This window comes from Oncorhynchus mykiss, chromosome 12, assembly GCF_057628025.1.
Source record: "Oncorhynchus mykiss isolate SJ-2025 chromosome 12, ASM5762802v1, whole genome shotgun sequence".
Lineage (NCBI taxonomy): Eukaryota > Metazoa > Chordata > Actinopteri > Salmoniformes > Salmonidae > Oncorhynchus > Oncorhynchus mykiss.
In genome coordinates, this window is record NC_143033.1 from 78,739,733 (window position 1) to 78,765,306 (window position 25,574).

General features: G+C 44.5%; 1 protein-coding gene across 2 annotated transcripts in view; it reads right to left on the bottom strand.

Annotated features, from left to right (window-relative positions):
- The window catches only part of LOC110538381 (protein shisa-8), a 75,196-nt gene extending 50,329 nt beyond the window's left edge, over nucleotides 1-24,867 (bottom strand). For both annotated transcript variants that reach the window (XM_036938432.2, XM_036938431.2), the window contains exon 1: nucleotides 22,030-24,867. In XM_036938432.2, the coding sequence (XP_036794327.1) occupies nucleotides 22,030-22,571 (542 nt within the window). In that variant the 5' untranslated portion in view covers nucleotides 22,572-24,867. The remainder of the gene's footprint in view (nucleotides 1-22,029) is intronic.
- Nucleotides 24,868-25,574: the final 707 nt, after the last annotated feature.

The following is a 25,574-nucleotide window of genomic DNA, read 5'->3' on the forward strand; positions in this document are numbered from 1 at the left end:
TATCATAAGAACCTGGGGAAAGGGTTTGTTTGGATGAGCCAGTGTTCCTCAAACACAATTCTCGGGGCTGACAGAACTATTTCCCTGGGTGTTGTTTCAAACATTACGTTCTCACTACCAGAATGTTACAAAGGAAATTGTGTTAGATAGCTCCACCAGTCCTACTGCAGTGGTCAAATGTCAACTGCTTAGAAAAAAGCTCGGATTTTATGGCTTTGTACATTTCAAAAAGCCCTTGTAGTTTGTCACTGAAGATGTTCATTGAGGAATTAGTCTGTTTAGTCTCTCTCTCTCTCTCTCTCTCTCTCTCTCTCTCTCTCTCTCTCTCTCTCTCTCTCATTCTCCCTCTCGCACACATTGTGCCACTGTTAAGAGAGGGGGAAACATTGTTTTTCACATTGGATACATTACATGGGTTATCTTGAGGTTGCGTCAGATAGGACCAGATGAGATTAATTTGCAGTTGAATTACTTAAAATGGATTGTGTGCTGTAATACAAGAAAGGAAATGAATCGATTAATGAATTAAAGATAACCATAAAGTTTTGTGCTCCCTCATCAGCAGTAGTGTGTCAGCAGAAAGGAGAAAAGTTAAGTTGGGAAAGTTTAAGTTCGACCTGAGGGGCTTTACTGTATGAGGCAAGATCCTGGAATTTCTTGAGGCATATCGTTGCTATTTGATCCATATGCTGGTTGGTCGGTCCTGACGATGATGACTTCTGTAGTACTGCAGTGTCTGAGCTTTCCACAGGGTTGACTTGTCAGTTGCTATGAGGGACATTTGAAGGGAACGAGCACGTGAAAAAATTGACAGGTGGAAACTCAGCACTTACTGGGCTGGTAAAATTCATAATGGTTACAAATTGAAAGAGTTTAAAGCCTCTGTGCGAATGTGTTTTTTGGCGCACCAATTAAATATGGATGGTAATTACATCAAATTGATTTCATAATCTATCCATCATCTTCTCAACCAAGCGCAAATCTTGGCTGTTCTAGGAGAGGTGAGGCAAGGACTTGTTTACACCACAAACAACTAGATTGAATGATTGAACAAAGGACATAGTTAAGTTACACTGAGTTAAGTTTGTGAGTTGCTTCACTCATTGATGGATGCTACAGTGTAGTGCATGCAGGTTTGCAGAGTAAAATGAATTAGACTGTAATAATGTCTGATACTCAAAGCTGGATTCCTCTGGTATTGTTCAAGCATGAATCAAATTATGCTAATGATAACTTCTGTTGTGATTTCAACCATCTGTAGCTAATTGTTTAGTTTCTTGCTGATGCACTACACAAGAACAAAGGCATGAGGCAACGGTACTTCTATGTTAAGGGATTTTTTTATCGATAATGACTAATTATGTATATATTTCAATCAGGACTGACTAATCAGAATACTATTATGTTACTGTATAGATGTATGAATTTTCTTTTAACCCTAGTACTGAATATAATGTGTGTAAATATAATCAAGAATTAGAACAATGACTGTCTGTTCCTTGGTAGAAATTAATGAACTTATAGCCAGACTGGCTAGAATGCTTATCTACACAGGCAGACCTTGGCTTGGGTCGTAATTGATCTTAGTAGGGAGAGACGATGTGGGAAGGCTTGAGAACTATACAGCCATTGTACTGCTGGTTGATGAGACGGGGTAGTACGAAAACGAATGACGTCATTTTCGGTTTATAATCTGTGGTAAACTGTATCATGTTCAGTACTCTTGAGAATAAACGCTGCTGGTTGATTTTTGAGACTGGTCTCTGTCCATTTTATGCAAATAAGAGTCCTACAAATTCTTAGGAATTGACAGAGTGTTTAATTTTAATTGGGTATTAAAACATAGAGGAATATAATTCCTGTAACAATACTTCTATTACTTTTCTTAGATCAATTATATTAAATTATAAACGGCTCTGGGATCGGCATGAAGGTCCTGTTACTCTGAGATTGTAGCATCACCCTAGTGGAGGCAGTGGGGGTTCAGGTTGGAGTTGAAGCCTACCTATCTCCGCTGCCCTCCCTGTGGGTGGTAAGGGTGAGGCATGCCTATCTCCTCTGCACACTCCCTGTGGGTGGTAAGGGTGAGGCCTGCCTATCTCCTCCGCACTCCATGTGGGTGGTAAGGGTGAGGCCTCCATAACTCTCCATGTGTGGTAAAGGTGAGGCCTCTTTATCTCCTCTCCACTCTCCATGTGTGGTAAGGGTGAGGACTCTCTGTCTCCTCCACTCCCTGTGGGTAGTAAGGGTGAGGACTCTCTGTCTCCTCCACTCCCTGTGGGTAGTAAGGGTGAGGACTCTCTGTCTCCTCCACTCCCTGTGGGAAGTAAGGGTGAGGACTCTCTGTCTCCTCCACTCCCTGTGGGTAGTAAGGGTGAGGACTCTCTGTCTCCTCCACTCCCTGTGGGTAGTAAGGGTGAGGACTCTCTGTCTCCTCCACTCCCTGTGGGAAGTAAGGGTGAGGACTCTCTGTCTCCTCCACTCCCTGTGGGTAGTAAGGCCACAATCAAAGTGAGTGTATTAGTTCATTACCACCAGACAGCTGGAGCCCACTGAGCAGAAGAGGCCTGCTGTGACCCCCTGCAGTCTCAGCCAGGAGCCAGGGTGTCTCACTGTTTACCTCCAGCTGCTGTCCACTACTGCACAGTACAGTAAAATAGAATAGAATTCAGATTTAATCATTTTGTTTATTGTCCTTTCAAGGCGGAAATTGCAGAACACTTCTGCATGTTTATATCACCTTTACTGTCCACTGCTCTGGGGTATGTTTGAAACCCTTTGTTCTTGTCACACCAGTGTGACCAGTGCCACACCACTGTCACACCAGGTTAGTGTGTTTTTGTTTGCCTCTACCATCCACCACTAGCTATAGTGTTTGTTATTACGCTTTGTCTTATTTCTATGTGGGGTTTTATCTATCTATCTATCATCCCCCACCTCGTGTTCAGTCCACCGGGGTTATTATGAGGACACCCCACCTCGTGTTCAGTCCACCGGGGTTATTATGAGGACACCCCACCTCGTGTTCAGTCCACCGGGGTTATTATGAGGACACCCTACCTCGTGTTCAGTCCACCGGGGTTATTATGAGGGCACCCCACCTCGTGTTCAGTCCACCGGGGTTATTATGAGGACACCCCACCTTGTGTTCAGTCCACCGGGGTTATTATGAGGACACCCCACCTCGTGTTCAGTCCACCGGGGTTATTATGAGGACACCCCACTGAGTCACCCCCAAATCCCACTGAGGGTGTGCTGCCGAGGCTAAGTGTGGGTGGGGAACTTAAGCTACCAGAAAAGTTTCCCAAACAAAAAGATCAAATAAACCCTCCAGCGAGGAAAACTAATTCTGGACTGCATGGTGCGACAATGGCTTGGTTCACATTGTTTCACTCCCTAAGTGATTTGATTTGATTTGAAGTGCAATCATAGAGCCCAACAGCCAGCTTCACTCACCAGGCGTAAAAGTTTTGTCATTTTGTACACATTCCTCATCTGTAGCTCTGCTCTTTCTTTGTCTTGGTGTTCTAGGCTGACAGAACCAACAGCTCTCTCTGAACCCTGTCTCCCTTGATCAATAATTCAGGCTGTGTCTCCATGGTGCTCGCTAAGGGAGGTATGTAGTAGCAGAAATGACACCCTGTGTTTTGGGTACTGAGTCTCCCACCCCGTGGTGCTGAGAGCCGAGTTCCCTCTCAACCAGGGAGGCTGACGCTGTAGCTACCACTGCCAGATAGTGAGCCCCACCAGTATTAGTGCCTGCAGCTGCCTGCCACTGTCTTCCCTACTTTGGTATTGGACGCGACAGCTGCCAAATAGTGCCTCTTAGCATGGCTGTGTGACTATGCCAGGGTATGTTTATGTTTGTATGTGGGTGGGCATGACTGTGCAGTGGCCTAGTTCCCTTCTATAGTTGCTGAAGCTACTTCTCCAAAACACACACACACACCATTTGTTACACCCTTCATCATTCCTAGGATGAAAAGTACCTCATTCACATTCAACCATCGGATAGGCTGGACTCTGGAGGAGCACCTCTTAGATCAAGCTAGGTTTCGGGCAAAGATGTCATGGGAGCTAGGGTTGAATATATTCCCTGTATTTTACCAATGTTCCATTCCGAGAATAAATCACATTTATCCCGGGAAACCCAATATTTTCCGCCAAAACCGAAAGTGTAATTCAAAAGCATTATAAAGCATATAAATAGGCCTGTGTCTGGATTTGATTAGAGTTTGATAGAAAATCCAAGCCTGATGCTACCTGAGCCTGATGAGCCAGACATGAAATACATTTTATGAGCGCTACATTAACAACATTTAATGAGCACAAAATAATAAAAATCACAAGTGATTGTGCCATTAACCAATACATAGGCCTATATGAAATAGACTACTGCTCATTATGTACGACAAAAAAACATAAATGCTCATAGATAGCTGTATGCTCTCTTGGGTAAATACATGCAACTAGCTCCAGTAGGCTAATCTGTTTTGAGTGTGAACTGTATTACTGTACTGTATTTTATTATACTGAATTATATGGACTGGAATTACACACCTCGTTCAAACCATGGTAAAGCAGGGAGAGAACATGCAATTCTGGTGCAGCGCATCTGGCCTACAAAGTTACAATTATAGGCTAGCGAAAATGATTTAAATGTCTAAATTTAACAGGGCCTATTTGTATAAATCATAATATTTCCCCTAATGTAATTATCCTACTTCCTCTTTCTCTCTCTATTGTCACATCATTCCTTCATCGCTTTCAACAGTTAAATGGAATATGTTTTGTTGTCCTTATCTTCATCATTCTAATGGCATGCTTGAATAATATGGGACTAGAATTAAATGCAGAAAGCTTTCACTTCTATTCACAAAGATTGAATGGTTAGCTGCAAAACATTAAAAAAATAAAACATCTTTACAGTAAAAAAAAACAAGGTGACCCCGAAAGCCAGCTGGAGATGGGTAAATTAGATGCTGCAGCAAATGAAGACCTACCTGTCACTAGAAAAAAAGTGACTGTGGTGAGATGAGAGGTCTACATGCATTATGAACTGCTCTCAATACTGTCCCCACCCTGAGCGTTGATGATTCATCATGTAGAGGCCATAGAGAAGACAGAGTTTAGACATCACATATAATTCAAGTTCCATTTCACGCATGCTTTTCATATAAATAATTTATTATAATTTACCTGTTTCTCACAGTTATTTATCCCAGGAAAAGGGAGTGGTTCTGGGCAGTAAATCGTGGTAACCGGGTTCCTGCCATTGAACCCTAATTTGAGATAATTAATTTCAACCACTGACTCCTACTCAAATGAAAGTTGGGTCTTTAGGACACACAGACCCTCTCCCAGGGATACAGTCATCCCCGGAGGACACACTATCTAAGTGACGCCACAGACTGGCCATCATCCCCATGACAACCTGCCCCAGCACATAGCTTTATCGCTTCATGACCCACCATCAGCTCTGTCACACACATCCATCTCCACTGTATGGACAAGCGATCAATGTCGCCCCTGACATTTTCCTATAGAACTGTTCCAGTCCCATACTGGCCGTGTCATGCCTAAGATGTCATTGTATATCACCGACCTGCCACGGGGCTCAGGGTTTTGATGACTTAACAATAGCATCGTTCCATTCGCCATGTCAATGTAATGGCCCTGTAATAGCCTGGCTAACGGACCTGTTTTTGACTGCAGGGACACATGGCGCAGTGGCCATGTGCTCTGCTGAGTGCTGTGGCTGTTCCCCGTTCCCTGTGTCCGGCCCGCTTGGTCCATCCCCATTTCGTAAAGCCCATTTAAAGATGATTGTTATCAGTCTCCTGCGTGGTATCAGGGGGATGTTTTGTCACGCCGCGTATCATAATGAATTTTGGGAGAGCAAATAGCGGTGTTCCTAAATGCTCTGTGGTGATTTATTACGCCTCCCACAGGGGAATCTCACGTATCTAATTAGTCATACCTCTGTCCTGACCCTCCTGCCATCAACACACAAACACATTCAAAATCCTATTGTCCATAACCCCGTAACCTAACCCTAACATTAACCCTAACGTTAATCCCTAACCCTAAATCTTCAATCTATCGTTAACCCTAAGCCTAACTTTAACTTTAACCCCAACCCTAAACCTAACCCTTAAGCTTACAACAGCATATGTAAGAATTCAGGCCATGGAAAGGGTTATTGTTTTCCTACCTTGCCAGGACATTCTGGTGACTTGTCAGGACATTGTTGTCCTAATAATGTAGGAAAACATGTACACACACACACACACACACACACACACACACACACACACACACACACACACACACACACACACACACACACACACACATAAACACACACACACACACACACAGGTCACTACATAAGCTCATAGCTTGCACACACACACACACACACACACACACACACACACAGATGGATATACCTCTTACAATACATAAGATCAAAGTATTTCCATGCATGTACAGAGTTAGGATACTCTCAGAATACAGAATGTCACAATGTTTATTCAAATACACCCACACATATGAGTACACTTTCCTCTAAGCACTTTACCCAAAAGCCAAAATAAACACTTCAATGCTTTTCACGAACAATAAAATAACTTCCCTCCTGCAGTGCAGAGTGAAGCCAAATGATGTATCTTATGAGCCCCCACATTCAGCCTAGCTGAGCAAAGGATGACTCCAACTTTCCGCCATTATTAATGCATGGGCGCTTGAATGGAGCCATGGGTCGTCTGCGGCTGGCCTTGTGGGACCGAAGCCAATGTCCGTCACTTCACGTCAGTCACTGGGCATTGAGTGTACTTTGGTGTTTGATAACGCTCTATTGGAAAATATGAGACCGTAGACAGTGGTTCACTGACAGCCAGGAGCTCGTCTGATTTGTGGATCAACTCAGTGAGCAACAGCAAACCAACAGAGACAGTGAGGGGTTGAAATATTGTTTCCTGGGGACAAGCACTGCCATCCATCTTTTGAGGCTTGAACACAGAAACTCTACAGAGGAATACATACGAGGGCACAGCCATTATGGCTCTGATGTGGACACTGTACTCAGAGATGCCAACAGATGAATGACTTTTAAGGCCTCAATGCAGAAACTGGGTTTAAGCATGGACGCAGGTGCAAATCCATAATGGTTCCAGTGTGGATTAGTCATGCACAATCTTCTATTTACCTTCTGTGGACACCCACCTGCTCACACATGCACACATGCACACACAAACACACGTGTTCATAATAATTGATTCTGTGTGCACTTCACACAAACATTGGCAATGCACCACTTACATAAATACACCAGCCGGAGACCTATGAAGTCATGGTTGCTAATGCGTATACACACACACACATACACACATACACACACATACACACACACACACACACACACACACACACACACACACACACACACACAAACACAGATGGGTATACCTCTCACAATACATAAGATCAGAGTATTCCCATGCATGTACAGAGTTGGGATAGTCTCAGAATACAGAATGTCATGATTTTTATTCAAATGCACCCACCCAAATACCAATATGAGGGGGAGAAATAGTGTAAGCACACTCTGACAATGCAGGAAAATATCCTATTGCATATTACACTCACATCAAATTGTTGCTTCTCATTTTTCCTAATAGCAAAAACATGCCTTATTTGTACTACTCTTTCTGCATGAGTGAATGTGTATCTACTGGGTGGGTCACATCAATGACTGTAATTTATCAACCTGTCCAACCTTCTCTCTCTCTCTCTCTCTCTCTCTCTCTCTCTCTCTCGCTCTCCCTTCCCCACTCTCTGGTCTTCCATGCAGTCCTTGAGCTATGTCCACTGACTGTATCGGTATGCTACAGTCATTCAGCAATTAAATTGAGTATCCGTCCTCTGTGTGACTCCATTCCCCTCATAGTGACTGATTGGCATGACAATAATATTCATGCCTTGCCAAATGAGTTTAAAGAGACAATAACAGAATGCCACAGGAGAGAAAATGTAGCCATGAAAACTGAACATCCACCAGATAACCTCTGATAACATGCCAATTAACCTCTATCTCCTTATATAGTTAATCTCCACGTTCCCACAGACCCTCCCTCTCTCTCCCTTTCTCATGCTCTCTCTCTCTCCCTTTCTCATGCTCTCTCTCTCTCTCCCTTTCTCATGCTCTCTCTCTCTCCCTTTCTCATGCTCTTTCTCTCTCTCCCTTTCTCATGCTCTCGCTCTCCCTTTCTCATGCTCTCTCTCTCTCCCTTTCTCATGCTCTCTCTCTCTCCCTTTCTCATGCTCTCTCTCTCTCCCTTTCTCATGCTCTCTCTCTCTCTCCCTTTCTCATGCTCTCTCTCTCTCTCCCTTTCTCATGCTCTCTCTCTCTCCCTCCTTCCCTGTTACGTGTGCTGTTTAGCTGCGCTCAGCTTCACCTGTCAGCTTGGATCAGGGCTCTCTGGAGCAGCAACATGACAAACTGGCCTCTGATTCACACACACACACACACACACACACACACACACACACACACACACACACACACACACACACACACACACACACACACACACACACACACACACACACACACACACACAGAGGACATTATTGGGCAAACCTCACTCACAGACAAACACACACTCACAGATTTGGCCTTTTACACACAGAAACATACACTGGCTTAAAAAGTTGTCCATTTCTACAGAGGCACACAAAGACATAGTTTTAGACAGATGTGGAGGCAAACTGAAGGATCATTAAAGAGTTAGACATACGCATACCTACATTCTTACATTTTGCACACATATTTTGTGTACTGGCATCTACTGTATACTGTAAAACATACATTTAACAAGCAACGCTTAAAGTCAAAATGTGTGAAGGCAGCCGGTACATTTTGTTCTATGGCAGGCATGGCCACTCACAGCCAGGAGATCATAAAGCAATCACTTTAGTGCTTTAAAATGCTAATATTATGCAATATCCTGCTAAAGGGGCTGAACCAGCTTTACCGTACTCCCCCACTCACTCGGTCTGTTTGTGTCAAATATCCCAGAGCACACCCCCTCCTCTATATCTATCTATCTCTCTCTCGCGCGCTCCCTCTCTCTCTCCTCTCTCTCTCTCTCTCTACCATTCCATTTTCATCTCCTTGTCCCTCACTCATCTATTTCATATTATCCCTCGTTCTTTCATTTCTTATCTTTCTCTCTCCTTCCTTTCTCTCTGCCTCTCTTCCTCTAAGTGATGACTGTCCCACCTGCTAAGCCGTTGATAATGTATCCCGTCATTAAGGGGATTTATGGCTAGTCCCTCCCGGAGCATGCTGACATCTCCCACTCACAATCAATACTCCTTTATGCAGTCTTCTCGCAGGGCTGTCCCGCTGTTTACCCAAACACAACTCTGCGTAGCCAGGGTCAGCTCACACATCCTCTCACACCCACACCCAAATATTCAACCAAACGCACAGAAACACACTTATAGACAGCTAAACCAAACTGGGCCGAGGCCAGTCCAGCCAAGCCAGACAGAGTCATTTGGGCCAACGGTCCCCAAGCTCATAAAGAGGTGGCTAGCCCAGCGTGTGACGGCGGCACAGACAGCACATACACAATTGTCAAGTGCTCTGCGTCACACGGAGCGAGGGATCACGGTTAGAGCAGTGGTTAAATAAAACAGCACCGCTGGCAGAGGAGCAGTTCATGTGCTTGGTCTAGTGACCTGCTGTAATGCAGAGCATCCATCTGTTTGCTGAGGAGACCTGGTGTATTTGTATTTTTGGTGTGTGTGTCTGTGTGTGCGTGTGTGCGCTTTAATAATGTATACGTAAGTCGTGTGCATGTTAATTTGCATGAAGGTGCTGTATTTGTCCAGTGATTTAGTGTTAAGTGTGTTTTTCTTCCTGCGTGTTTTTGTGTTTGCCCCCGTGTCAAACTAAGTGAGCACATCATACACTCATCGCTCTTCAGGGCTGCAGACGTCAGAAAGAGTTTTGGGAGAAAGCAAAGAGATACGCTACATCAGACAAGAGAGGGGAAAAAGAACCACTCAAAATGGGAGGGGAAGGAGGGACTTGTTGTTTTTACACGTGCCACAGTATTGTCTGTTCATGTTTGTGGTGGTGAGGGTATTTGGAGCAGATGGAATGCACTGGGATGAGAGTAGAAAACGATCATGTCTGTCAAGCCACACAACAGACACTTCCTGTTTTTGTACAGACTTGTTCAGTCTTTGCACCTGCCAGGAACCGAGGATTGGTTTTGAATTGAAGGCTGCTGCATCTAGAGGAGGACGGCTCTCAGAAGTGTGTGAACAGGGTGGTGTGGAAGACAGAGGGCTTTTTTGAAAAGTCTCCCACTGCCAGAGAAAGAGACAGAGCAGTCCTTCTCATGGTTTATCATTATATTTTCTGCGGAGGGCAGATCTATGTGCTCCAAATGCGAATGCCCCGCAACACATGTCAGGGTGACTCACATTCTTTTTGATGCTTTGTGAACGTAAGGGGGATCTGGGTAGAAAGGGGGTGAGGGAAGGAGGGGGTGAGGTCGGTGGAGGAGAGGAGGGGGTTAGTCACATTGAGAGCCGGCAGCAAAGGACACAAGACGCACAACTCCTCTTTGGTAATCAAAAAGCATGTGCTTTAGCTCTGCCAAAGAGAGGGAGGAAGAGGAGGAGGAAGAGGAGGAGGAGAGGGAGGAGGCGTCCTCTGGGCTTGATCTCTCATACAGATGCAGGATCTTAATTTGAGCCAGTTTGCTACAGCAGGAAAACAATCCTGCACTAACAGGAAATGTGAATTATTATGTGGATTATATTGAATGGACATTTTTGTAGAGGCTAATACACTTTTCGTAAGGGGAGAATCAAGTCTGACATTTCAAAGAGAAAATTACAAACTTCAGAAGCCTTTTTAAACCTCAAATACACTACAAGTTTGACATGTTCTCCTGCAACAGAGTGATCAAATTAAAAGTCCTGCCATCTCTCCGATGGTGCTCTCCCTCTCTCTCGTTCTATTCCATTCTCTCTGTATCTAGTCCTCTCTCTTCTTCTCACTGAAGCCAAGTCCCATGTTATGTAACACAGTATCTCTATGTGCTCTTCCATTTAAGGATCAAACAGCAGCATATGCACAATTGGGTTGGCCATGGTGCTGTTGGGGTGGGGGGGGGGGGGGGGGGGGGGGGGGGGGGATGTGGTCATTGGTGTAGTTGTACTTGGTCATCTACTCCACATGCAGAATCTCAGTTTTCATGTCACTTCTCATTGACTTCTTATTTTTCATTGGGCCAATGGGAGTATTGTATTGTGTCCTGTGTCTAGCTCAAGGGCACGTTGTCTCTCTCTCTCTCTCTCTCTCGTTCTCTTTCTCTCTCTCTCAAACACACTCATACACATACAGTAGCTATCAGTGTGGGAACCCTCTGTCACCGATCTGACTGTTGTGTCATTGTGACACTGTGTCATTGGCAACATTGATATGGCCGCAGAGTAATTAGTATGCATAACAGTATTGACAGTACCACTTTTGCTGAACGTCACTGTGTGTACAATGTACAATGCACTTCCGGAGTTAGAAAGCACTATTGTTTATGGCGTGTGAAGGGTAGTGTTTACATAGTATTTTGAATGAAAAGAGTCGAGGTAGTAGAGTTAGTATTATAATGACAAATCATTGAAGTGAAAATGGTTGTACTTCTAGTAAATTTCTTGCAGTTGTATTAGAATATAAAACTTGATTAAAAATACATTCCTGAACACTGCTGAAACCCGTGGGCCCTGTGGTTCTGAGTTGACCCGTGCATCACTATTGAGGAGGTGCTTAAGGATTTAGGTGCAGTGTATTTAATCATTATCACACTAAGGAAGTCTTAATCGTCATTAAGAGCCCTGAAACAGATGAAAGGAGTGATTAAGATCAGAGAGATAGTGATCAGAGAGATAGTGTTTTGACCCCTTAACTACATTGAAGCTCTAAGAAGTGTATCAAATTCCTTTTAAACTGAATGCACAGAAACAGATGCCCTCCGCCCGCCATTCAGATCTCATAAAATACACCATTGGATGGAACTGAGTGCTATTTTTAACCACTTGGATCCCTCATGCTAACGCTTGATTGTCCAGACCTCCTCCATTTGATATAGGAGATATTAGAGATACCTCAAACATAAGTGCCCCCTGGGTGACAAGGGGCCGTCTCTCAGAGCGTCTCCAGACCAGCTGGAGAGACTATGATTACCGGGGTTGTCTGCAACAGCCGTGGGTTTGCCTGGCCATCAATCACAGTGCACCAAAGCCTCAGCAAACATCAGAGCGAGATCGTGAGGGAAATCTAGTCCAGTCAAGATGAATGACTGCAGCTTTCCAGCAAAAAAGTGAGAAACTGCCGGGGTGATTATACCAGACAGATGGGCGTTACTCTTCAAGGCCTTTTGAGAGTGGACATCCGCATTCAGGTGAGGCTTTAGGCGCTGAAAGAGAGATTTTGTTGAAGCCTATATATTGAAGCCTACTATTTCTCAATGTGTGCTTTACAGCCCATGCTCTTCTTTCATTCTGTACATTTAGCTTGAAATGAGAACGCGGTACAGTGGACAAAAGATAAATCAGTACCAGTGTACAGATCTAGCCATGGCCGGTCCTACCTCGGGGTCGTTATTCCCTGCAGTGGGGTCAGTCAGTCTCTGGTCTCTCTCCACCACAGCAAATTAACCCTAACGGGTCTGTCACTGCGACCGTTTACACGGCATTTGGTCTCACAAAGGCCTTCAGTCACACTGCCGTCCCTAACATCACCGAAGAGTTCAGGATGAATGAGCAGTGGAGGAGCGGAGGGAAGGGAAGGGAGGGGAGGGGAAGGGAGGGAGAAACAGATGAAAGGAAAATAAAGAAGCACGCTGCTTTGCCTGGTTCCCCCTCGAGGCCCGAGCAGAGTTTCACGGATACTCATCTCTCTCTTGTTTTTTCTTGTGTCTGCTGTGTTTTTCAGGCTCTAGCCGATGGTGTGAACGATAAGGGCCTAGGTGATTACTGAGAGGATGGTGAGAAGGTTGAGGATGGATGGGAGGGTAAACTGATGGGTTTGTGGTTTGCTGATCAGATAAAGACTGAGGCTCTGATAGTGCTTGGTACTGAGTCCGCTCCAACAAATCGCTACAAGTTAGCTGTTGATGTTCTGTCACTGTGGCTTGGGCACTGTGTCAATCCTCCCTGGTCTTTCCCATTACCCAGCCCAGTCGAGTGAAAACAGGACCCGGGCTGTACTGCATGTCCCAGCCGCCGGTATACACAATCATATGCACTCTCTACACACACACACAGACACACATACACACACACACACACACATAGCGGCAGTTTGTAATCCTCACTATTTGCAAAGCCTACATTGAATTATTACTGTAGTGTTATGTGTTACTATGCACATGTCCCATCTACTCAAACGGCTTGTCTCACAATGAAACATACAGTATTTTAGCAGTTAGTCTCTAGTTGCGTAAACAAAAAGCCTACTATCAAGAGTTAACTACTGACCTTCATATTCAAGTCAAAACCACGCTGTAGTACAGTTTTAGTACATGTCATGTCTTATTTGTGCCGATATCTATGCTGTGTTAGTTTGTCTTTAGGATAATGTGTGTGAGAGGTAGCTTTGGGATAACGCAGCAACAATTGAGCTGTGGTCCTCAGTATTCTGCAGCTCTCACTGTGAGGCTCTGCACTGGGGTGTGGTGTGGCCTTCTAACTCCCACAAAGCCTGGGATAAAACGTTCTGGGGTTGTTTCTGTATAAAATCTCGGTGTAGTAAAACTGGGAGCATTTAACAGTGTCTAGCAGTGGAGGCTGCTGAGAGGAGAACAGCTCATAATAAAGGTCTGGAACGGAGCGAATCGAATGAGACCATTCCACCTATTCCACTCCAGTCATTACCACGGCCTGTTCTCCTCAATTAAGGTGCCACCAGCCTCCTGTGGTGTCTAGGTGTTCTAGGGCTTATTAGTGGTAGCAGATAGTTTGAGTTTAGTTTTATTGGACTATAACACATTTGGTTTGTATTGTATGTTCATGTGCGTGTGTGTGTGTGTATGTGTGGATAAGACTGTAACTAATGCCGTGCACATAGCACATCTAAGCGTCCCCGCCTGCACTCATTACCTACACCCTGAAGGTGGTCCCAGTCCCACCGTATCCAGGACACACCTAATGCAAAATCCACTTTGGAGCAGCAGCGTCTCCCATCTCTCCTGACTGCTTTACGGACCGCTCCCCCGACCTGATCTGGAGCGACAGACAGAGCACAGGGGGCCACCAGAAAGGGGTGGGAGAGTAGGATGAAGGGAGTGAAGGGACAGGACCATTTGAAGTGTGGAGTGATACTCCAGAAAAGGCTAAAGGAAAAGCCTGGGGACCACCTGCTGTCAAAAGTGTTTTATAAGTGTGTGTGTGTGTGTGTGTGTGTGTGTGTGTGTGTGTGTGTGTGTGTGTGTGTGTGTGTGTGTGTGTGTGTGTGTGTGTGTGTGTGTGTGCAGGCTTATGAGTGTGTGTGCATACATCAAGGCTTGACATTACATTTTTTAGTAGGACAGATTTTTTACTTGTTCAAAAATGTAGGCTACACTGCCTGTTGGCTTCTTTGCATATTGAAGCCTGTCTCAAAATACAACAGTGCCCCTTTAAGGCTCTCTTGGAGGATGGTTGGCCACACTTGGAAGCCTATAAAATATTGCAACATTACGATAACAACCAGGGCTCAAAATGAAGGGCGTCCCGTCATCCCTGGACAATAGAAATATGTCTACTGTTCAGACTCTGGGACAGTTTTGAGATGACACATCCAAAATTCATACAACCACTGCACATTAAGAAATGAAAAAAACAATGAGGCTGATGCAACAGATCACACCGTATAGCTTAAATGTTGATAGAATTGTATTTCTTAATTTTATTAGCTCAACAATGAGCACATGACTGTAGGCTATGTGTGAATGTTCCAAAATGCAACCAGGAAAACACTGTTCTCAAAAGCGCATGTGACAGAGATGAAAATATCCATTAGAAATGAAGAAAGAGGGGAGCTCTAAAGATGCATCAACTAGCATGGGTTAGGGTAGCTTGGGGGGAAATGCCCCCCTTAAAGGAAAGGTTCACCCATTTTGGATATTGTGTTGTTTTTGTTCGTCTCTGAGCGATGTTCTATCGATTTCCTGGGTCATTTCATGTTTTCATGTGTATTGGCGTTCAAGCATGCAGGAATCTGTCCGGTATGACATAGCACTGTGATAAAGTCGCTCCCACTACACTGGAAGTTAATAGGAATACGACTTTTAGATCGGCAAAACGTCTATCATTCATGTCAGATTTCAATGCTGGCCAATATCAGAACTTGGGAGGAAGTCTTCTAGGAAGTCTTCTCTGGAATAAGCCATTGAACATATTTTTGCGATATTCCTACCTCAAGAAATGTCTAATTTAGGGTCTAGCACATTTATGCTGATTGTCTGCCTCTTTAGTCTAGGGTGCGTAGAAAGGAGATAGGAATCCAATGTATAGCGCCCAGCCCCACTCATTCACGTTGTCATGCTGCTAAGCTAATCGCCACGCAATCCCTTCTCAAAGTCAGTGTACATGCCGGTGTGCCTATTTTCCTCGAAAGTACATAATATCACAATTCCAAAGCTATACGATATTACAGATAGCAAGTTAATTATCTTACATAATATTTGTAATGTTGTACCTCTTGTTGTGCTAATGTTGTGCTAATGTTGTGCTAATGTTGTGCTAATGTTGTGCTAATGTTGTGCTAATCTTGGGTTTTTGAGAAACTCCCTAGAACATGAAAAAAATATTTGAATATTATTCCAATGTTGGCCTCTTATCCAATTCTGATTGGAGTAATTAATTGAGTTTGTCCATTTGGACAACTTATCTACACTGAGTATACAAAACATTAAGAATACCTGCTCTTTCCATGAAATAGACTGACCAGGTGAATCTAGGTGAAAGATATGATCCCTTATTGATGTCACTTGTTAAATACAATTGAATGTGTACCATTCAGAAGGTGAATGGGAAAGATAAAATATTTAAGTGCCTTATAACGAGGTATTGTAGTAGGTGCCAGGCGCACTGGTTTGTGTCAAGAACTGCAATCCTGTTTTTCACACTCAACAGTTTCCTGTGTGTATCAAGAATGGCCCACCATCCAAAGGACATCCAGCCAACTTGACACAACTGTGGGAACCATTGGAGTCAATATGGGCACGCTTTCGACACCTTGTAGAGTCCATGCCCTGACGATTTGAGTCTGTTCTGAGGGCAAAAGGGGGTGGGGTGCAACGCAGTATTAGGACGGCGTTCTTAACATTTTGTATAGGACAAGCGTTGAGCCCTGATACATGTTAGCAACCATGTCTTTCTTCATAGATGTACGGCTGGTGTATTTATGTAAGTGGCGCATTGCCAATGTTTGCGTGAAGTGCACACAGAATCACGTATTATGAACACGTGTGCATGTGTGCATGTGTGAGCAGGTGGGTGTCCACAGAAGGTAAATAGAAGGCTGTGCATGACTGCTCCTCACAGGAACCAGTTTTTTCCCTCAAGCCTTAAGTCGGTCACCTGTTGGCATCTCTGAGTACAATGTCCACACCCGAGCAATAATGGCTGTGCCCTCGTATGTATTCCTCTGTAGAGTTTCTGTGTTCAAGCCTCAAAAGATGGATGGCAGTGCTTGTCCCCAGGAAACAATATTTCAACCCCTCACTATCTCTGTTGGTTTGCTGTTGCTCACTGAGTAGATCCACAAATCAGACGAGCTCCTGGCTGTCAGTGAACCACTGTCTACGGTCTCATATTTTCCAATAGAGCGTTATCAAACACCAAAGTACACTCAGTCCGCAGTGACTGACATGAAGTGACGGACAGTGGCCTCAGACAACAAGGCCAGCCGCAGACGACACATGGCTCCATTCAAGCCCCCATGCATTATTAATTGGATAAAGTTGTATTCTTTCTTCGCTCAGCTACACTGAATGTGGGGGCTCATAAGATACATCATTTGATTTCACTCTGCAATGCGGGAGGGAGGTTATTTTGTTGTTCAAGAAAGCATCAAAGTGTTTATTTTGGTTTTTGTGTTAAGTGCGTAATGGAAAACAATAGGGCAGAGAATGTCGTTTTACACATGCATCAGGGACCTCTGTGGAGAAAGAGGTGACAGTATTCATAATGTTAAATCCCCTGTTGAAGACTATACTGGAGGAATATACTTCACGTCAATGGTTGCCCTTCTAATTTGTGAAGGCAACCACACATCAAAAAACATCTGTTTTCAAATATTTGCATCTTTTCTTCTGTCCTTCAAAGCTGGCATTGGTTTTGCCTGATGACTCACCATGAATTGAATTCCACTGCTCTATCGATCACTACATACGTTCAGTTTAAAACCTCCATTACTAAAGTCATTTGTGTGACTTCAAAATGAGGGGCCTTGTACAAAACAAATTCATCAGCGATTGGATCGTCTCTAACGGGTCTAACCAATCAGAGTATCAAATTTGATAATGCCATCATGTAGGCCGGCTCTGGCCCAACCAATCGTTGTCTGGGACCAATCAAAGCGGTCAGATTTTTTTGCCATTCTAGAAATCGGCGGGGAGGGAGGCAAATCCAGACTCATCGTGGAGAAGAAACATCCGTTGGGCGGAGCGATGTGAATGGGTAGCCAAGCAACCATTGGCTATGAATGATCAAGAGCAGTGGTGGGAATTGTTAGAATAGTATTCTAAGTATTGGCTGTTTAGATTCCCGGTGGGTCAGGTTGCTGCCGTGCCCTTGAGGATAACACTTCAGCTGAATTGCTCAAAATGAGCATCCAGCCGCATTAATGGAATAGTGGATTTAAACAGGTGAGCCACTCACTGATAAGTAAAAGCATCTTGTAAGCACACAGAACATGAAATTACATTTTTTAAAGCTTGAGACAGAGCTGAAATATCTCACCCTTCAAATTATGAAGGTGAGGGACTAAGCCTGCTGTGCTGCACATACATGAGCAACCTGTTTGAAACGTCAGGAGCTAATGGCGTGGGCCATAAATCCCCTCCAGTTCGATATCTGAATCTGGAGGGAAACGCAAAGCACTCTCTCCCAACTCATCCACATCAGACTAAGCCATGCACGAGATTAGCAGAGTTGAAGTTGGCTTGGCACATTAATAATTCTCTACCCGAGCAGGAATCAGCGCATTAAAGGACATGATGCATGTTTTATAGCTCTGTGCTGCATTTCATTCAATGTGTGCTGGAGACTATGAGGCTAGCTGTGGTGAGGCAAACAAACACATGTACCTGCTTGGGAACCGTGGTACAGGGGTATCGTGGTACAGGGGAACAAGGATGCATAGAGGCCTGGGCTGCGGTTCAAACACAAGAGAACTGTGTCTTGTAATCAAAGCAAGCAGTGGTACAGTGATGGTAAACTCTCCCAAGCTGAGCAGTATCTCACACTCTCGCCTTTCAACAGCTGAATGTTATTGAATTCAACCTTTCTAAATTGGACATGTTCCTAAGATTAAAAATGTAAGTGTGATGTATACAGTATGTACAGTATCAGTCAAAAGTTTGGACACACTTACTCATTCAAGGGGTTTTCTTTATTTTTACTATTTTCTACATTGTAGAATAATAGTGAAGACATCAAAACTATGAAATAACACATATGGAATCATGTAGTAACCAAAAAAGTGTTAAACAAATCAAAATATATTTCATATTTGAGATTCTTCAAAGTAACCACCCTTTGCCTTGATGACAGCTTTTCACACTCTTGGCATTCTCTCAACCAGCTTCACCTGGAATGCTTTTCCAACAGTCTTGAAGGAGTTCCCACATATGTTGAGCACTTGTTGGTTGCTTTTCCTCCACTCTGTGTTGTCACCTGGAATGTATTTAAATTAACAGGTGAGTTCATTTATGGAATTTATTTCCTTCGTAATGAGTTTGAGCCAATCAGTTGTGTTGTGACAAGTTAGGGTTGGTATACAGAAGATAGACCCTATTTGCTAAAAGACCAAGTCCATAATATGACAAGAACTGCTCAAAAAAGCAAAGAGAAATGACAGTCCATCATTACTTTAAGACATGAAGGTCAGTCAATGCGGAAAATGTCAAGAAGTTTGATAAGTTTCTTCAAGTGCAGTTGCTAAAACCATCAAGCACTATGATGAAACTGGCTCTCATGAGAACCTGTCACGCCCTGACCTTAGTTATCTTTGTTTTCTTTATTATTTTGGTTAGGTCAGGGTGTGACAAGGGTGGTTTGTGTAGTTTTTGTGTTGTCTAGGGGTTTTGTATGTCTAGGGGTTGTTGTATATCTAGGTGTATGTCTATGGTTGCCTAGATTGGTTCCCAATCAGAGGCAGCTGTTTATCGTTGTCTCTGATTGGGGACCATATTTAGGTAGCCATATTCCTTGGGTATTTGGTGGGTTATTGTCTATGTGTAGTTGCCTGTCAGCAGTTGTTATTGTAGCGGCACGTTCATTTTGTTATGTGTTCTTTGTTTAATTAAAAGAAGAGGATAGGTATTCTTATCACGCTGCGCCTTGGAATCCTCCATACAACGAACGTGACAGAACCACCACAGGAATGGAAGACCCAGAGTTACCTCTGCGGCAGAGAATAAGTTCATTAGAGTTACTCTGCAGCCCAAATAAATGCTTCACAGAGTTCAAGTAACACACACATCTCAACATCAACTGTTCAAAGGAGACTGCTTGAATCATGGTTGAAATGCTGCAAAGAAACCACTACTGAAGGACACCAATAATAAGAAGAGACTTGCTTGGGCCAAGAAACACGAGCAATGGACATTAGACTGGTGGAAATGGGTCCAAATTTGAGACTTTTGGTTCCAACCTCCGTGTCTTTGTGAGACGCAGAGTAGGTGAATGGATGATCTCCGCATTTGTGGTTCCCGCCGTGAAGCATGGAGGAGGTGGTGTGATGGTTCTTTGCTGGTGACACTGTCAGTGATTTATTTAGAATTCAAGGTACATTTGACCAGCATGGCTACCACAGCATTCTGCAGCGATACGGCAACCCATCTGGTTTGTGCTCAGTGGGACTATCACTTTGTTTTTCAACAGGACAATGATCCAACACACCTCCAGGCTGTGTAAGGGCTATTTGACCAAGAAGGAGAGTGATGCAGTGCTGCATCAGATGACCTGGCCTCCACAATTACCTGACCTCACCCAATTGAGATGGTTTGGGATGAGTTGAACCACAGAGTGGAGGAAAAGCAGCCAACAAGTGCTCAACATATGTGGAACTCCTTAAAGACTGTTGGAAAAGCATTCCAGGTGAAGCTGGTTGAGAAAATGCCAAGAGTGTCATCGAGGCAAAGGGTGGCTACTTTGAAGAATCTCAAATATAAAATATATTTTGATTTGTTTAACACTTTTTTTTTTGCTACATGATTCCATATGTGTTATTTCACAGTTGTGATGTCTTCACTATTATTCTACAATTTAGAAAAGAATTTAAATAAAGAAAAACCCTTGAATGGGTAAGTGTGTCCAAACTTCTGACTGGTACTGTACATACTGTATACATCACACTTACATTTTTCATCTTAGGAACATGTCCAATTTAGAAAGGTTGAATTCAATAACATTCAGCTGTTGAAAGGCATTTTGAATGATTCAAATCAATTACTCCTTGAATGCACAACAAAACACCAGACATATTCTGTTACACTGTAAGAAAGCTTTACCGCAGGATGCACACACACACACACACACACACACACACACACACACACACACACACACACACACACACACACAGTGAGAAGCAAATTACAGATACAGTACCCCTGTGATGAGCCACACAGCACAACTAAAGAGAATGGTCTTGAATGTCATTTTCCCACAGACAACTGTCTCCTTCCCTCTAATATATCACAGATCTAAAGGCCCTGTTTCATGTTCATGAAAACATTTGATTACTTTTCGCATACAAGTGATCATACCCTTTCTGATATCAAATCATATCAATCTATTATCTTCAGCTTAGGCTAAAGAGATACATTCAGGAAAAGCTAAAACACTTTGGAAAGTCATAGTTTATTAAAGTATGTTATTGTTCAAGTAACGTAATTAAAACTATCCCCAGGCATCTCCAATGTTTGTGTGCGTGTTTTAGCCGCCCACAACCTTGAAATTGGGGTCTCAGTGAATCAATGGGCCCAGTGACTGGGACAACTGGCTGACTGACCTGATTGGGTTTCTCCATGCTGATCAATAAGATACCACCCTCTGCCCCTCTCTCTGTCCCTCTCCCCCCACTCCCCACCCGTTGTAGGATGGCAGGACGCCTTCATCGAGGCTCGTAAAAACCCTGCGCACTACGGTAAATCAGGGGAAATTATGGCTGCCCAGCCTGGCGCTCCAATGGATTTCCCTTCCATTCGCCCCCGCCTTTGTCATTGGGCTCATCAATACAGCAGATGACTCGGGTATTGGAGGCTCCTGTCTCTCTCTCTCACCCTCTCAGCCCTGCAGATTGTCTCCTCTGAGAAAACAGAACCTGCGAGGGTGTGACTGGGCCCTCTTTTCTCTCAATAATAATACTGGTGTGGTTGAAGTCCCCCTCCCCCAAATTGAGAGATCCGGTAATGACTTGTATTAACGCCATCCCTGTGGTCTCATTCTTAACAACCAATAGTACGGCCAGTCACACCCAGCCCTCCCTTCACTTTCACTGAACTAGAATTAGCCCTTGGCACTGCGCCAGCCAGCGCATGTCAATACTCCACCAAAAACCACAGTTCCGATTCCCTCACAGTGTACTAGAAGCCATAGTCTGGGCTCTCCACAAATAGCTTTACGCAAACACTCCATGGTCACGCCTATTATCGCTTGTGAGAGCACAACCACATCCACCCTGCCCCCCAGCCACCCTGTCCCACTGGCCCATGACCCCTGCTACTCTCTTACCTAGAGTTGGTCATGTCTGTCTGGCCACCTCTGCTCTTCTCCAGGCCCAACTTGGTGAAGATGCCCACCAGCACCATAATGGCCACCACGCCACAGATGATGTAGACAACCATGTGGGTGCGGTCTCGGTCGGGCTCCTCCTGCACCTCAGTGACGGGGGCCGCCGGCTTGCCGGTGTTGGCCCAGACGGGCGTGTCGTAGTTGGAGCAGGACTCCTGCTCCAGGCTGTGCACCTTGAACTGGCAGCAGAAGCGGTAAAAGCAGGAGCCGCAGCAGAACAGGTAGACGCCAGCATTGCAGTTGAACGGTGGGTCCCATTGGCCCATGACATCATAGTAGCCCCGGCAGCGGCTGCCTATCATTGGGATGGTCTGGTCCTCCGCCACCGGAGTGGCCAGCGTAGCCTCCGGAGAATTAGAGGTGGCTGCCGTCTGGTTGGTGGCCTGGGCATCTGCCCCAGCCTCTCTAGAGTTCTGACCCAGTGAAGTGAAGCCCAGCAGAAAGCTGAAGGCGAGGCAGATGAGCACAGAATTGGCAGCCATGTTTGATACCTGTGGATGCTGCTTCTGTTCAGTTGCTGAAGTGTCTCAAAGCTGGTGCAGGCCAATAAACACCAACTTCAGAAATGCAGGCTTCTCACTGGCCCCCACAAAAATGACATGAAAATAGCCTTTTAGGTATTTCACACACTAGAGACTTGAAAAGGAGTTGAGCTTTCAATTACTTTGCTGAGAGTTATTACAGCACTCAGTTACAGGAGGCTCAGTGTGAAGTAATAAATTGCCATCAAGAAGGGGGATGAGCAAGTAAGTGAAACAAACTAACCCCAAATCTTAACCTGCTCCTCACAAATGAGTCCCCAGTGACTCAGTCCCAGACTCAGACACACAGTTCTGGCAGCGTTGCGAAAATACAGCCCTTTTCTGCCAAATGTCAATAGCAGATGTGATCTGAAATCTGGAGCACCTCCAGTTTAGGAGGTGTCACCCAGAAATGAACTGGCCTGTGGCATTTAAAAAAAATCTCCCCCCAGTAAAGAAAGTGTTATCCGTAAATCAGAGAGATTGGAATCCCAACAGCGCCAGCGGAAAAGCAGATTCCTCAAGGCTCCAAGCTCCTTTCTGTAAACGTCTTCATTTAGGAGAGGGACACACAGATTTTGATAATTGCCCTGCCAAGCATTAATCAATGCTGAAGTGGGGGAAACGACAAAGCACTGGAACTTCTAGATAATCCACTTGTCATAATCTATAAATATGGGAGTTGTTGATATTCCCCTCTCAGATTATCTTGCCTCGAACAACTGCCTGGTCTCCAACTGAATGTTCATTTGATTCTTTGTTATTTTTCTTGCAGACATTTTTAATCCCTTCTAAGTGAAACATGATGCTCTCATTCCTTTCCTTTCCAGATGTGCAATTCCAGTTAGATGTTATTCTACAATTGGTCTTCAATATTATATTATGCCAGAAAAAAAGGTATATTGGTTTTTGTTTCCACTCCCTCTAGCGAAAGCACAGCCTGCAGTTCTTCAATATAGTCCTATGAGATCTGAAATGATGATTTAGTCCAGATTTAAAAGAGGTCCTCAGAACCTGAAGCAGCTTGCCTTTCTCACACACACACACACACACTCTCTCTCACAGACACACACACACACATTCAAATCCATAGGCGACAGCGCTCCGTCAGTGTCAGTTTGGCTTAATGGGTTTAGAGGGATGGGGGTCCAGTCACTCTCTGTTGTTGTGGGTTTCTCTTGGTGCTGTCGGATCGGCGACACACCACACCTGAGAGGGATTCTAAAAGGATGGGGTCACCAATACAGCTCTGCTGCCAGACAACTACAACCCCACAAGTGCTACCAAGCAGGGGATAGGGGAATGACAAGGGCAGCGCTTTGAACAATCCCCCCAGCCTGTGGAATCTAGTCCAGTCCTCCCTTGTCTACATTTATGAGCTCACTTTTGAGCGAACATGCGGTGTAATTACATTTCTGCGTAGTGTCCCACTTCTTTACTGTGGTCGGTCGTTAGTTTCTTTATTTGTTTTGGTCCCTTCCTTGTTTTCCTTGTCTTCGTTTATTTACCACGACTCCATAATCCCTCTCTGCTGCTTTTTGTTGATTCTTGCTCTCTGCTTTCTTCTGTCTTCCTCACTTACCTCTCCCTCTTTCAGACACAACTAAAGAGCAGGCTTTCTGCCGCGTTACTGCTGTGAATACAGGAGGGTATTACTGAGCCTGTGGAATGCGGTCCATGCATTCAACACACCCAAGCCTCAACTCCCCAGCATGTTCCAAGGGCAGGATAACTGGAGAGGCGACAACAAAAGGCAATGCAAAATCCTGTTTTCAAGAAGCCTTCAAAAATGGGACTGCAGCAAAGCTGTTTGTGTTGTTTGTGGTCTTTTATCACGCTCATTTGCAAAAAGCATTAATATGCAACAGTTTTACCAAATGCTGCACATTAAAGCAGTCTTCCAATTGTTATGCAAGGGACCTCAACACAGTCCTTCCCCCAAAGCAGCTTCTGTGAAAACAGGCATAATTTGATATATATGTATAGGAATTTTAGATATATATCACATGTATGTGTTTTCTCTGTTTCTTTGCTTATGGAATTCTCCAACAGAAATTGGATAAAACAGGATAACCAACAGCAGTAGGATGCTTTTTTTCATTCCATCCCCTCTTTGTTTTTCTTCAGAAGTGTATTCCTCTGTTTCCCTTGTCCCTCGCACAGAGCTTCTTTATCCCGTCTCCGTTGATGTTGCACTACTGTGCTCTGGCAGGACTAAATGCTCACACGCTCTCTCCCTCGCTCTCTCTCTCTCGCTATCTCTCACTCGCTCTCGTGAGCGAATGAGCGCACCTCTCTTGGTGACCCCCCCCCTCTCTCTGTCACTGACACCCTCCTCCCTAGGCTGTGTCCCATGTTTTTTGTACTCTCTCCTTCCAAATCTCTCTCTTTACATCTTTCCCCGTCTCTCTTCCTTTCTCTCGTTCTGCTCTCTATTCTTTTTTTATCCCCTAATTTATTTTTACCCCCTGTCTAACCTTTTCTGTTTACCTTGCCTCCATCCTCTATCCCTATCCATTCCCCCTCTCTCTTTTTAAACCCCCATCGGTTCAACAGATGAGTGCAGTGGTGCTGACTGCATGTGTCCATGTGTGAGCATGCTTGTGCTAATGCCTATGTACCATCCTGGTCTTTATGTGAGCATGCTTGTGCTAATGCCTATGTACCATCCTGGTCTTTATGTGAGCATGCTTGTGCTAATGCCTATGTACCCTCCTGGTCTTTATGTGAGCATGCTTGTGCTAATGCCTTTGTACCCTCCTGGTCTTTATGTGAGCATGCTTGTGCTAATGCCTATGTACCCTCCTGGTATTTGTGTGAGCATGCCTGTGCTAATGCCTATGTACCCTCCTGGTCTTTATGTGAGCATGCTTGTGCTAATGCCTTTGTACCCTCCTGGTCTTTGTGTGAGCATGTTTGTGCTAATGCCTATGTACCCTCCTGGTCTTTGTGTGAGCATGTCTC